The sequence below is a fragment of the Molothrus ater genome, chromosome 2, assembly GCF_012460135.2.
Source record: "Molothrus ater isolate BHLD 08-10-18 breed brown headed cowbird chromosome 2, BPBGC_Mater_1.1, whole genome shotgun sequence".
Lineage (NCBI taxonomy): Eukaryota > Metazoa > Chordata > Aves > Passeriformes > Icteridae > Molothrus > Molothrus ater.
The window spans coordinates 6,851,877-6,868,109 of NC_050479.2; the positions used below are offsets into that span (position 1 = coordinate 6,851,877).

The following is a 16,233-nucleotide window of genomic DNA, read 5'->3' on the forward strand; positions in this document are numbered from 1 at the left end:
CTGCATTCACACCCCTACCTTCATTAGGCTAATGAGAAAGAGTGGTGTAAATTTTTTTGCAGAGAGGGTGGCAGAATTTTCTTCAAACTAAACCAAAGTGCTTAAGATCAGACTATTCTCCACCACATTTCAGAGACATCATACTGCCATGCTCCCTGCAGATCTTCCCATGCCTCTGGAGTTGGAAACACCAGTGGTTATATCCCACTCATGGGATGGGATGAGGTACAAGACAGAAGCTTCCATCACCTAAACAAACCCTTCCAAATTTACAGACTGAATTCAGATACCTGCAAATTCCTGCTGAGCAGCATCAAATCTACATGTTTCTCACTTTAGAAATGAATGTCCCAGGAAGCCAAACTCACCCTGTTTAATGTCAGACAGAGAGCCAGTGGACCCACAGACACACAGCTATCAAACAGCCCACAGCCAGCCTGAGCCGCCAAGCAGTGCTCCTGAACTACTCTCAGTTATCACTCATCTCCCTGTTTCTGCATCCCAGGAAAACTGCAGGACAGCATCTCTGTGTGCTTGGAAAAAGGCATGGGGAGGTGGAAGCACACATATTTAGGGTGGGGGTGTTATTTGTTTCCCTACACAAACAGATCTGCATTTATGTTAAAATTAAAAAGCAATGGCAATGAAAAAAGGCATCCCATGGGAAAAAAGTAAATATTCTAACCTGTTCTACCCAGCTCTCACCCACATCCCACAGGGTGCCATCAGACACTGGGCCTGCCAGCCAACTTCATATTCATACCTGAACCAGGAATGTTTTGGCTGGGCTTTTGTTTTTCATTAAAAATAAAAAGGAACAAGAAGAAGAATAAAGTTGTTTTTGTGAAGATATCACCAGTCTTAATTCTTTTATGGGCTCTGAAACACAGTACAAACCAAGAAAACAGTGACTTAGCCCAGTGATTTTCATTCTGTTGTGCCACCTACACTGAAGAACAATTCCTCAAAGACATTTATCAGAAGAACTAAAAATTCTTACCTTTTGGATAATCTTCCAATAAGAGGTTGAAGTGACCTAACTGACAAAAGAAATCAGACTCGACCTTTCCTTCAGCTTTCAAAATTAGCGATTCATAGCAGCGAACAGCCTGGGAAAAAGAAATACAAGGTTTTCAAAATTCTGTACTTTACTAAAGCAAATAATACATTTTCTGAGAAATAATAAAGTTTTTTATTAGCTTGAAAGACGAGGTCTACAAACACTCTCACTAACGGAGTCAGCATCACTTTTCAAAGAAGAAATGTAATATTAAAGACAGAACAGATTTGGAAGCTCACTGATTCTAAGTGACAATAAATGAACAACAGAAATTTCTTGGACTCTTCTGTGGACATTCTATTTCCCCAACACAAAACAAACCTCTAACTTACATGACAATTTTTAAAATCAATGAAACACGAAAGGATTTACTTCATTCTTTCCAATCTGCAAGAAAGAAACCCCTCTGATTTTAGTCTCATTGTGTTGCTTTTTTCCCTAAAGAAATCATTTTTCATTTAGCAGTTATTTCATTCATTTTTGCTGAACCAAAGAACACACTACCTCAACATGTTTCCTTATGCAATTTATATATCTTCATATGTGTTTCACAAGATCTGATTCTTTTCACATCTAGCATGTTGTAAAATAATTTACTTCTTCCTACTTAGACTAAGAAAAGCTAGAGCCACAAATGTAAATCCAATTAGAAATTAATTTCAGCTTGAGAAAACTTGCACCAGAAGTTTTTAAGTGACATACACACAGAAGCAAAGAATGTTCTGTACTATGAACACACGTTTTTAACAACTGGACTGACACCTTCTCTTCACCATAACTGCAATGATCTTTAGCCTGTTACATCCTTAGCTCATGACCCTGTTTACACTTTGGGAATGAGCAAATAAATAAATAAATAAAATCACTTTCCCAACTTTCTGAACTTACTGGCCATTGAATTGAAGCAGTTGAACAAACTCATATGGGAGGGAAGGTCCTTCCACCAGCACAGTTCTCAAAAGCCTGACAGACTTCCAGCAAATTCTAATTCCAGCTGGTTAATCTGTGACTTTCACGTATTTATGGTACATGTTTCAAATTTGGTTGCAATCATGAACTCCTTGATTTTATGACATGACAATAATCAAGACCATGGAGCCCTTCCAACTCAGCATATTCTGTGATTCTGTGAAATGAGGAGCTTTCTTAAGAGATTTTATTAAAACTCAACATTCAAAAGGAGGGGGGGTGATACAAGCTGAATATTTAAATCAACAGCCTTGTCCATGTTTGTAATTTACTCTGAGTACTCTTTACTAATCATCAAAAAGAGAAATGCCAAAAAACACCCAGGAAATGTTACCCAATTACTGATCTAATTAGTTCTGAGTGGGTCACAGTTTGTATCCCAAGACTGAGGTGTATCACATCCTTTCACCTACTCCCAAGTCCAGAAAAGCCTTATTTTATGCCTGTTTTCAGAGGCAAAGTTCCAATGAATCAAAGCAAAGCTACTGCTGCTACAGAATTTCGGGTGTACATGTGGTATTAAAATGATTTAATAAAACATTAAATATGTTTACATAAACTTAAAAAGTATGTATTTCAAACTGTAGCTATTTGGCCATTTTCTGAAGACACCAAATTTAGATGTGTATTTGCAAGCTTTGCCCTAGCAAACTGGGCAGGAAGGATTGCAATTATTTTCACCAAGGATCAAAGCTACAACTCCTTTAACTTCATTCCCACGGCTATGAACACCTCTTGCACTCAGTCAATTCTCCATCTAAAGAATCATCCTAAAATCAGAAGCAAAGCACACAAGTGTAAAGTACATTTCTTAAGATCACTATTTGTGTATGTATTGACTCTTAACATCAGCAAATATCTTAGTGCAGAACTTTGTTTTTGGCACTGTGCTTCCTCTCTCCACTTTTTGGTCTCATCTCCTGATTTGTACAAATCATAACACAATTTTTGATGGTGTTGATGGCCCCTGATGTTACTGTTACACACTGATTTGTAGACAGGCTTTCCTTTTTCTGATGACTTGCAATACCTGCTACAGCTGTTGAAGAAAATAGTCAAATTTTGGTATTTTCTTAAATTGGTATTTTGTCTTTTGCAATTCAGAGCATACAGAAACTGCCACTAAAACAGGCAGCCTACAATAAATAATGGAGAGGAAGCTAGGGTAGTTTATTTCCTGAATTAGGCTACAGGTGTTTGAAGAGAACTTGACTTTATGAACAAATGTAACAGAATTTTTCTGTACAGATGTTCAGGGAAATTATACATCACACGCACTTTAACGTTTAAGTGTTTGGGGACCCTCAATGTTCCCACAGCCCCTTTTTAAGCAAATCCTCATTAAAAGAAGTATCACACATATCTGAAGCACTGTCTGCAGTAGGGATGTAAAAACCTGTGCCCAAGCCTTTCACACAGCTCAGAGCAATTCTCAACAAGGGAGATTTTCCCTTTATGTTAGAGCACAAACTGAAGATGCTGCAAAGCCATCTCCCTGATGCCAGCACAAGGCAAGGCCTAAGACACCAGAACTTCCCCTTTCAGCCACAGTACACTGTAAATTATCTGTTCCTGTAAGAGCAATTCAATTACATCATGAAAGCAAACCCTCTCTGCTGACCTCTAACTGGTTTGCAACATAATCAGCAACACACTCGTATTTATGCAAACTTCACTTGGGAAGGCTGTTTCAAATGAATTTTTTCAATTCTTCCAGCACATTCTAACAAAATGAAACAGAAACTAAAAGCAAGGATTACATCCTCAGTGGGAACACCAAATCAGCCCCTGGGTCAGCAGGTTGGTCACTGTGTGGCTCTTGCTCTTCCCAGTCAGGGCAGAGTCACCAGCTAAAGACTTACCCAACTTTGGTTTTGGTCAAGAAACTTTCTCCCCCACCAGACCAATCAATCCACAAAGACCTTTAGAAAGAAACAACTATTTTTCTGCACAGGTAAGAATTTGTTGAAATCTCTGTTGAATGAATGGATGTAAAAGGGAGGTCACCACTGCACCTATCTGTGTATGTTTTCTTTGAAGGAAAAATCAAAAGATCTCATTTTAATGGTTCTTCAACTGCAAAGGCCACCTATGGCACTACTTGTGCAACACATTTAAATTATCCTGAGACACTAAGAATTCTAAGGAAGTTAAAAACCCCTGAGGTTTTTAAGCATTGTTATTTCTCCACACTGTATGGATCTCTAAGTGCATTCAATGGAGTCAGCCTTGAGAATTGCCAGTATTGACAAATTAACAAGAAAGAGAAAGACCCTGAAATGAAAAGGAAGATTGCTACACAGCATCATACACTTCCTTCCCTTTGTTCAAGGCTACAAGAAGATAAAAGGGAAACCTGAAGAATTTAGGAACTTGGCAAAATAATCACCCGCAGCTGCTTCGCAGTGTGGCAACCAGAGCAGAGGCAGGAAACCAAGGCAGGAATGGCTGCAGGAAAAGAAACTGGCTTATATAACACCAAAAAAGTAACAATATTCATGTTGTTTGCCACCTTCAACCCAAGTAAGACACTATTGTCACACAAATTCCCTCTCATTACATCATAGTTCATGACTGGGGGCGTCCTGATTGCACAGATTCAGCTGTCAATTCTTAGGACACCTTGAAATACAGTACAGTGAAGAAAAAGGCTTAGTGTATTTACCAAATCACAAAAAGCCAGCAAAATCTGTTCAAAAAAGGAAGAAATAATCCTAGAATCACCTTTAAAATGTACTACCAGACCCCTGTGTGTTCCATAATTTCATTCCAATGGATAAGGAACTGGATTCTTTTTCCCGCTCTGTTTTAAAACCATTCCTTCCCCTCACTCACAAAAAAAAACTCAACCAAACAAAACCAACCCCATAAACCAAATGCCAGTTTTGGTCGTTATTAATATGATGCCATTTCATGAAGGAAAGACCCTAGAGTTGAGAATATACCATAACAAAATAAATAAATATATCCAACCCAAAAAAATCTAACTGATAAATCCAACAGATGAACTCAGAATTCTAAATATTAGATACAGGGGTCACTGAAACTTTACAGCTCTGCTTTACCAATAAAAAGGACAATGTTATTTCTATTTCAATTAATATGAAGAAAAAAACTTCACCACTATCATTGGTTGCAATTGTTTGCATTTTAGTGCACAAATTCAAACTACTGTTAAAAAAATGTATTTAAAGAAAAGGACAAAAATCAATACAGCTTGTTCAGATTGCTTCTGAAGAAGATAATGTGATGTTATCCTTTCTGAATCCCGACAAGCATGACTGACCAAAATGAAACTAAGCAGGATGAAACAGCCAAACGTGACAAAATATTAACTATTAATCCTTTAATATATTAATGATATGAAAATGGATGAGTACAGTGAGTCAGCAATTTTTACTTAAAACATAAAAAAAACCCTGCCAACTACAGGGAAGCAAAAAGCCAGCAATCTGAATTGTTAGCATGGCAACAACCAGGCAGTAACATACAGTGAAGAAAATTATTTGAATTTTACTGGGTAATAAATTAACTGCTCAAGAAAAACACAGCACTTCAATGCAGACAATATAGTGTAAAATCACAAATTCAAAGCTTCAAGAAGTTCCTAAAATCTCCAGTTTTACAACATAAAACACTAATGTATATGTAGATAAGCTGGGGGAGGGTGACAAAACTGAGCAGTTGCTGCTTCTTTTTCTTGTGCCTTCAGTGACCCAACTGGATGGGCTTTGTGAGCAGGGAAGGAGAACAGAGATCCCAAACGTCTTGGGGTACCTGTCACCAATTCCCCGACTTCTGGGACTCTGGCTGGGCCCTCCCAGGGGGCTCCCTGTCAAGGGAGACCCTCCTGGAGTGGTCTTGTGCCAGGAAAGAGAGACACACTGGATTTTTTCAGTCTTCAGGTTCTTGTTTATTGTTATCTTATCTGGAGTTTTGCACGCTGTCCACACCAGGCTCAGCGCACTGGAAAAGCACCACAAAAATGGCCAACAATCTCTTGTTCCAAGGTCTTTTAAGACTAAACTATCCAATGAAGGACTGACACCTGGATTATTTCCCTTTTTAACCCAATAACTGATCCCCAAAAGCCTGCAATGGGGACTTTTCCACCCAATTACAAAATGCCACCCAAACCCATGGAGAAGGAGGAAAAGCAGCTCAGGAGGGCACCCTGTGCCCTCCATCTTGATTCCATCCACAACATACTAAAAATCCCAAAACCTAAATTTCCCACCTAAGTGATACACCTACACTACTCTCTACTTTACACCTTAATGAATTCTAGTCTATTCTGGAGTTTAGGAAACTTTCTCCATGAGTGAGGGTCAAAGTCAGTGCCCCCCTGGGGGTCAGGGCACCCCAGAGCAGACAGGGACATACTCCCGGTGCCCTGGGTTTTCACACACATGAAAATTGGAGAGGGAGACATCAGCAGACTCTTGACAAACAAAATACAGGCTTATAGTAATGGTTAGAAACAGAATGTTAATTAGCTGATATTTTATCCTTCTGGAAATTAAAGTAACCACATGGACAATCAGACATCTACCACTGGTCAGTCTGAGAAGGCACAAGTGCTGTGCTGGGCTCCTTCTCCCTCCCTCAGTGCCACTGACCAGGCTCTGAAAGGTTTATTTTCCCATCCCTTCCTCCTTGCCACAATTCACCAAAACACACATAATCTCCTAACAACAATGACAACAATTTGCCACCACCCAGAGAACCTCCTGGTGAAGTTCCAGCTCCTGCTCTGCAGCAATGGGGGTGTGAACAGGGCTCGCTTCAGCTAAGCAAAGAAAAAAAAAAAAACAAAAACAACAAAACAACAAGCCTGAATTCTTCAGAAGTTAAAGCTATTTTTCCCCCATCAATGACTGGCTGGATACACATCACTTTCTGAGCTGTAGATGATTTACAAGAACATCTCATTTACTGCTGCAGAGAAAAGCACACCATTCTTATTTGACTGAAGATAACCTGGATTAATGCAGCAGATCCCTCCACTGAAGGCTCTCATATTATGTATTGGCACAATATCCTTAACTTCCTTCACTTTCTTATTCAATAGCAATTCCCACTACAGCTTTCAAAGCTTCTTTATATGCTCTGTATTTGCAACACTCATATTCTGTTATAAAATTTCTCTCTCAATTTCACACATTTACTCTCCTTGTATTTCATGTATGGACTATGCTATTTTCAAAAGCCTCAGTAAGAGTGCTGAAAGTACAGCTTGCACAAATATGCTCAGACCCCAAAACATCAGGCCTCAAGAAGCAAAAACAGGAACTGGCCTCTCCAGTAACTTTGTTCTTGCAAAATTTCTATGGCATATTGGAATGCTGTAAGCTTATTCTAGTCTGCTAGTAGCACTTAGGATCAAAGTCTTCATTTCAGGGACAATTAGCACAGAACAACAGAAACTGATCCTTCTCAAACATTTCTCAAGAAATCTATCAATTTGGGCTAATTTAGTTTCTTATGACTAATGCTTCATGAAACAGGATGCAAGAATAAACAGTGCAGGCAATAAAGAAAAGCAGCTGCACACATGAGCTACATGCACAGCCTGATGGTCACAATTTTGATGAATTTTCTTTAAAAGCCACTACTGTAGTCTAAGACTTCTGTGTTTCCAGATTACACTGAAGATGTAACAAATATTTTTGTTCAGATCACGTCTATGGCAGATGAGAGATGACATAGTAAGCAGCAGAAGGTCAAGATTGCTAAGTTTACAAGGGAAAATTAACATAGACTCAATTATTGTTGAAAACTGAGGGATATTGCTTCATAAAAAGCACAGATCTGCAGAATATAATACAAAACAGAATCCATGCAAATCAATGATTAAATGGAGAAAAGTGACATTTTAGCAGAGAGTGAAAAACCCAACTTGCCTCCCCTGAATACAGAACACTTGCAAGACATTCCTGACACGCGTTTTCTGTCAGACAGATGCAAACTCAATAGTTTACATATTAAAAATAGTTTACATACATAAAAATACAGGAAGCTTAGTCCTTTGCAGCTGCCAGTGTCCATAACCAACTGGATTTTATGAAAAATTTTATGAAAAATCTGGAGTTTATGTGGTGAATCACTCTGCATTAATTCTGAGTCCACCTGGAAGATGCAATCCTCTCATTATTTCTTTAAATACAGTCAAATAAATTTACAAATATCAATATCTATGTACATACACACACCTACATCATTTCTAGAAATTCTAAATTATTAGCAAACAGAATCATCTCTATTCTGTCCCTGAAAATATTTCATAATCAGGTGACTCAGGAGATTATGGCAAATTTTATATGGAGTTTCAAAATCCAAAATTCTTCACGAGTAATCTTTACCAAAAAACCCAAACAAACACAAGTAATTTTCTTTTTTTTCCAAGTGGCAGTAGATTTTTTTTTTATATAGGCAATTGGAACATTGTTTTTATCTCAGACTATAGGAACATCTTTTTGGCTATTTTTAGCACAGTAAGTCTATTTCAAGTAGAATTGCAGCCCCTTCATTTAGCAATTTTTCAAGCTCATGAATAGTTCACCACACACTAAAATTTAAGACCACTAAATCTGATTTTATTCTATCAATTCTCACCTATACCAACACATAACATCACAAATGAGGCGTGGCATATGTCATACTTCAGAACACTTAGACAGCTAACACTGAGAGATAAACTTATCTTTTTTTTAATATGTTAAACCAGTTTTATCTAGGACTCTACAGGGTCTCATACAGATTTTAAGATATGACACAACAAATAAATAGCTGGTTTTGTTCTCATTGGGTAAATTATTTTTGAAATATAATTAAAATCAACACAGAAAATACAACCAAACACAGAAACCCACCCACAAATAAAGCCAGAATCTGCATTAATAGCTGCCTGTTTTACCTAAGGAAAAAAGGATCAGAATAACTTATGCAAATATCTCTGGATCTGGACACAAGTCTTTGGAAATGTAACACTATCAGGCATTAAGCATAAGAATGACAATGAAACAAAGAATAAAGAACTTGAAAGAAAGAGGTATTAAATAGAGAACAATGTACATAGATATGCACCAGACAATGTCTACCAAGACTGACACAACAAATATATCTATGTGAAAATACCTCGTTTCAGACTAAACAGAATGATTTTTCTGTGTTGTCTGAATACAAGGCAATACATAAAGGCAACTATTAAAAATATTTAAAATCTACCCCAAATTGCTCTGCTCTGCTAAATCTGCCCAGTCTAAACTTCAGTCCCAAAAGGGTTCAAGTAGGGGTGGCCTGGTACTTAGAAATAATATTGCTGGTAGCTTAGTCTGAAAATACAAGGAAAAGATGATTTATTTTAGAAGAATGGAAGTGAAAAATGGGTCAGGAGCTGTTTCATAAAGGAAGTGTAAAAACCAATGCTAATAGGGTGGGAAGTGTGGAATTTTCAGCACCACAGGAGATACAGAATTGGTAAAAGCACATTAAGACACAAAGGATAAAAAAACGGAATGAACCTGGTTTTACATACTGAAATATCACTATTTCAAGGAGTCTCACAATGCTGGTACTTTGAAAGTTACCACAGCCAGTGCAGCAGAAGGATCCACCCCAAGGATTTTCCATCACATCACTGAAATCTCCCATATAGGTACAATCCACATATCATGTTCTTTTTTCCACAGCCATTCATATTTTCTCCTCTGTGGCTGCTTAATTATGCTTACACAATTATGCTCACATATAAAAATGAGCAACACTGGAACATAACCAAATGTACATGAAAACCAGCCTGCACAGAAAATGTTTTGTAGAACTTTATGCACAGAAAACACCTTGAAAAGCACCACAATAATTCCACAATAATCAAGAGCTGTAAGGCTTGTTGGTAATCCAGCAAACACCCAGCCTTATGCCTCACCTTTTCCCCCCTCGTGTGGCTATCTGAACAGAAAGAAATTGCAATGAGGAAATAAGAGGAATACAATCCTCTGGATACAGTCCACAGCTAATGAGCAGTACCACTCCTGAATGGCAGAGCTGGTGAACCTTATTCCAGGAAAGAATAAATGTCTCATTTCTGCTGTGTGACAGTAACAGGTAGAGGAAATATATTCATAGAGATTTCAGATTTTACATTTATTGCATTACAAAGCCCAAGTCCAAATTATTTTAGCTACTAGCATACATTTTCATCATAATGTGCACTAAACACCAACTAAAATGAAAACATACCCAAAACATTGCTTGGGAACTGGCCAGCAGAGTCTTCTGATAAGTAAAACCTGATAGTGAATTGTCACAGGCAAAACATCCTAAAGACTCCTGCAGCTGCAGGGTGAACAGCTGTGCAGGTTGTCACCACAGCCTGTTTTCATTAACATTTCCCTGGAGCTGGATGTTAGATATCCTTCTTGAATAATGTTTCCCAAGCCCTATCAAATTTGACATCCAATATACAGATGGACATTAAAAAATAACAAGTGGGAAAACATTTATGTGTGAAGCTTAATGCCAATTCTCCATCTATCTTGTATGTATTTTCAGGGACACAACTGAACAAGAAAACAGAGACAGATTCAAATGATGAAGTTCTTGGTAAGTGCAGCAGATCAGAAACCAATTCTATTATAGGAGGGAAATGGGATGCACAAAAAATTCACAAGAAACTCCAGCCCATTAACACTATTTCTATCATTAAAACTATACTATCTAAGGACTCAAATCTAGAACAATCAAGATTCAAGGCTTCATTTTATTTAAAACAAGGATTTAAATTTGAGTTGTCCATACTCATCACAAGCCATAGGTATCAGATTCCAGAGTCAACCTCACTTTTAAGCCAAAAGTGACCATGACAATTCTCTGCAGAACAGAATGACAGACACTAAGCTTCCACCATTATAGAGAACTCTTCCAGCCATCCTTTCCCCATCCACAACTACAGCATAACCTTGGGCAGAAAAGAAAGATTTCGTGATTTAAAACAAACAGCTGGATAAAGAAAAATGCAATCCATTAGGGGTGAGTACTGACTGAGGTGTTTGGGCACACCACCATCTGTCTTGGCAGAACACTACAAGCATAGCTCTTTAACACAACTATGAGTTCTCAGTTCCATGATGATGATGATGATGTTCCTTCCAACACAAAGATCAGCAAGGAATCTTTTACACAATGCCCAACTGGAAAAAGTGCAATACTCCCTTCTCTTTGGCCTACCTTTCACTACCACATACCCTGACCCATAGAATTCTATGAGTTTTTTAATAAACTGCCTTTATAATGAGTCACCACACTTTAGGAAAATCAATACACATCCCAAACATACTCATGTCTAAAAGTCAACCTTGTGCACATCTCTTAATTAGAGGTTTACACACAATTCACCTTACAGTGCTCATTACATGTACCAGTCCCAAACAGAAAATAGCTAATGGCCATTTGTCTCTTAAAAATGTCTATTTGTACACTAAAAAATGGCACAATGTGGATTGCACTGTATGGAAACCAAATCTTTAACCCAGCATTTACATGGTGCTGCACCCACACCACCTTTCAAAGTGACCAAATCAGTGTCTCTTAACACTGCTCATCTCTCACAACCAGGGAGAAAACCCAGAAATTTTTAAAACAATGATCAAATTGTTTAAAAGCATTTTATAAACCCACTGAGGTGTGAAATTCACGACCAGAAATTTGAAATGGCACAGAGTACCCCAAAAGAGCTGTGAGGATCAGCACTGAATATCACAAGTTCTGCTGGCACCATTCATAAACCAGGATATAAATGTGGCTCATACACCAAACACCTCTGAAGAGTCCCTTATAATACATTATTGTAATGGTCACATTTAAAATGAAACAATGCTAGAAATAACTGAATTCTGTACATCAGACATTAGTTGAGAAGGTTTTCTTTTGATGAACATGCCACATTCCACAGAGCTCCACAGGTATTTTCCTAAGTTCTCTCTTCAGCTAAAGCTGTCATGACTTGAGCCTTTAGATGAATGATCAATTCTGATATTATTTACAGTGGCAGGCACAATTTTAATTGCATATTAATGTCAAACCTTAGAATGAACCTTAGCAGTTTTACAGGCAATATAGTTTCCAAAATGCAAGTAACTTGATACTGCAAAAAATGCACCAAAATTGCGACCCAAAGCCATAAAGTCACTGAGAAGTTTCTATTAAAAGGACAGCTCCTTAACACTAAAATGTTGACTGTCTTCCTTTTTAAGGTTTTGGATGAACAGAACACACCCTTGTGTCCCACTTCACTGTCACTAGTGTAATCTTTGTTTACAGGTTAAATTCACCTTCAAAGCTTGGCCTGAGCTCCATACTCAATGGCCTGAGCATGGATCTCTGAATTGGCAGAATACACCAGTGTGTCAACCACAGCAAACAAGAACTTTTCACAATGCAGGAAAAGCCCATTTCCACAGAAGACTGGATTTTTTCAAGTACTGGTCCCAAAGAGCTGGATTCATCATTATTAGACAATATATGTGGAAAGGTGCACACATGTTTCATTCATCTCCCTTAATAAACACTCCACTATACACTGGAATATCTCTGCTGAACATTGTGTCACCATGAACAAGCAATTCCCTAGAGAGGAAACAAGGAAAACAGCAGAACAACCCCAAAATCCCTGAATCAAGAACAGCAGTCTGTTAAATACAGTCAAATACTGACACTAAATTAAGTTCTGAAGAGTATGCTGGGCACAACCAGAGGAGTGGGTAATAAAAGCTCAGACAAAATAAAGGAGTGAGAGGGACACCAAGTAAGAGATGAAACTTTTGTCTCAGGGGAATGCCAGAGAAGGAAAGCAGATCACAATTGACTCAAGCCCTGAAGGACAGCACCTTCTCCACTGCTACCATTTCATCCCTGCTCCAGCAGGCTGCACAACAGCCTCCCATCATCACCCACCCAACACAAAGCATCCCCATGAAATAACCACTTCAATCATGCCAGTCACTAAGAGAACAAGTCATTATCCCTCTGCAGGGAATATCTGGGGAGGATGAAAAAATACAAAGGTGAGAAAGTTTAAGAACAGTTGAAAATGTACCAAATTGAAATTAAAAGACATTTTCAAATAATCATAAAAGGAGAAGGGTAGCAGGCAAGTCAGTCCCAAATGTCAATCTTTTTAAGCCCTTTATTTTAAAGTGTCAACTGTAGTACAAAAGGCTCTTTTTTCATTGCTTTCTGCAGTAACAGATTTTCTTACATCCAAAAAAAGCAAACCTCATCATTCTGGACCACCTGTGGCCTGTCCTGTGAAAGCAACAGGAGATGGTAACCTTTATGCTTAAGCTTGGAAGCATAAATAACACTTGCACATGTGGAAGAGAATATTGATGTTGTCTTTAGGCCACAGATGGAGAACTGGCATCTCCTGAGGTGAATGTGGTCCACAGGGAACAAGTCCTGACTGGCAAGGCCTGAGTTCCTGCCCAATGCATGGAAAGCACTCCATAAACTCCAGTAAGCTGAAAATATATTTCAAACTTCTTTTGCTGTGAGATAACTTGGAAAACTCCAAGCCTTTGTGGAACATCTAAATAAAGTTTGAAGCTCATGCTGATTTTATCTGCACATGTTCCCAGGTGTGGGGACGTGGCTGCTCATGCCATGCCAGTCCCTCTCACACACTGGCAGACACAAAGGAGCACAACTTCAACTTCATCCTCCTTTCTGCCATAACTGCACAATGTGCAAGCAGGAGCAAATCAATTTGTCAAAATTTATTCTTCCTGTGCAGCAATGGCACGAGATTTGAGTCTCTGGGTCAGTCTCCTGCACTTGTGTCACATTCAACAGTTCAATGTGCTTTCGTTTCTCTTGTGAGTCAGGCCAACCTTCACCTAAAATCCATTTTCAGACATATTTTATAGTCTCTAAGCAGCACAAAATTCAACATAAAAGAAGAACTGCTGTAATATTAACTACATTTATTGGTGGTATCCTATCATCCTATAATTACCTCCATAATTTGCCATGATAAGATCTTGGCCTTTGGACTGAATTTACAGTCTTATTTTAGGTTTATCAACTGTAAATGAGGTAAGGACATTGCAACTCCAAACCACACCCATCAATGGATTTGGAAGGCAGTCAGGAGACACGTAGCAGTAAAACATTCTACAGCCACGTAAGGGACTCAACTCTGGGACAGGCTTACTAAAAGTACTGGAAAAAAAAATCTCATGTACATTAATTACTGGATTATAAATCAACAAACCAAGATGAGGATATGCTGCCAGCAGAAGGCAGATTAAAAAAAAATGCATAAAGGATTCTGAGGTAAAACAGAGGATAGACTTTCAGCAAAGTTAAATAAGATGACAGTAAGTCAGACCAATAGTCAGCCCTGTGCAGCAACCTGTCTCAGTATTTACTTGAGCAGGACATGGACTAAAACAGCAATAAAAGATTAGCAAAGCTTTTACATGAACTCACATTGTTGAAAAAGCAGCAGAAGAAAGAGGTTAGCATAAAGTGGTAATTTTTTTCCCTTTATATTTTTCCAGACTACATCAATTTAAGTTCAGAAAATTCCTGGGCACAGATGGGAAATGCTCCTGATGGATTTTCCTTCCATTAATTTTCCCTACCACCTTCTAGAACCGTGTCCACTCATCTCACACTAACAATCCTGGACAGCCAGCAGTTCCACAGCCTAACTGCAGGGAACCATCTTGCTCTGAATCTGCCTCCTGATGGTTTCAGGTCATACTCCCAAGCTCTTACAGTAGAAGAGACAGAGAAAAGCCTGTTTTAAAAGCAGAGATATTAATACCATCTCAGCAGATTCTATACTATTTCCCCACATTCAGTAAAAATTAAATAAATTTGGAAGAGAACTGTAGGGTAAGGGAAAGAAGAGCCTCTCTTGTAAAACTAAGTCTAAACATCTCAAACTATTTACCTTAGGAAATCAAAAGCTACTATGACTTTTCTACAAATACCAACAGGACAACCACCAGGGAAAGACAAGAACTATTTCAATCTAACAATGTTGCCAAACAAATGTACCATTTTAGATTGAAATTAAAAAAGTATTTAAAGAATCAGAAAATCAGGCTTTTGAACAGTATTTAAATGTAAACAGCAGAAGCAAAAGGATTCTTTTAAATACTCTTTGGTATCACATATAAGACAGCAATTTTCATTAATATATAATGCCATTACATATTCCTGTGTATCTGTGACACAGCCACATGCAATGTGAAGGGACAGGCTTGAAAAACAACTAGAAACTCTCACATAAACCTATGTATTCTTCTGTGTTCCCTCTCAAAGAGTCTGCACAGGTTTTGAAACAATTTCTATTCAAGTGAGAACAGACCAATACCAATACTGACTATAAAGAGCTGAATTGTTAAGCAAAGAGCTTATGCCCTTGAGGCATTTCTGAGTAAGAGTATTTGAGAAACTTTAGGTAAAATTAGCTCCTTAATATTTTGAACTATCACATCATTACTGTCCAGACAGGAGGCACACACGTTATAACTGGAGAGAATAACCACAGAACCAAAACCCACAGACAGTATCTGCTATCTGCCCAGCTTCACCAACATAAATACTTGGGAGGATCAGCACTTGGAGTCTCTCTAGAGAAACTCAATTTTAAATATTAATTAATGAAGGAACATAATTCTTTATAATTCTATAATTAATATATTTAATTTTTTAAGAACCAAACCCTCTTCTTATGGTCTTTCAGAAAATATTTCGGCTTTAATTTCAGCATCACCAAACGACAAATACTGACACTGCAGGTGTATCTGTATCATTTAAACAACCAAAGCTTTCCATGCTCATACAAACCAGCTTTCTTTTATACCAAGACTACTGCTTTTCAAAACCCTCTTGTGAAATAATAGTCTACAAAATTTCAAGAAGAGTTTTAGCTTAACAACTCTCCAGGGAAGAAAAATGAAAGAGTAAAAGAATATAAACCAAAACTCAGCAGCATTACATGTCCTGTGATGTGCTTTCAAAACATCATGTAGAAAATGAAAATTGTTTTCAAAAAAATTAATAAATGGTTATTCATAACTTTGTTAACAAATGAAGAGGTAACAAACAACAAAACAAACAAACACCACCCTCTCCTACAGAAATAAGACTGGATATCACTTCTTGAACATCTTTGGATGCCTCCTGCCCAG

At 38.0% G+C, this 16,233-nt stretch overlaps 1 protein-coding gene across 6 annotated transcripts in view; it reads right to left on the minus strand.

The window, feature by feature from the left end:
- The window catches only part of KDM6A (lysine demethylase 6A), a 153,599-nt gene that overhangs the window by 117,895 nt on the left and 19,471 nt on the right, over positions 1-16,233 (minus strand). For all 6 annotated transcript variants that reach the window (XM_036389091.2, XM_036389098.2, XM_036389107.2 and 3 more), the window contains exon 3: positions 1,001-1,109. In XM_036389091.2, coding sequence (XP_036244984.1) covers positions 1,001-1,109 — 109 coding nt within the window. The remainder of the gene's footprint in view (positions 1-1,000; positions 1,110-16,233) is intronic.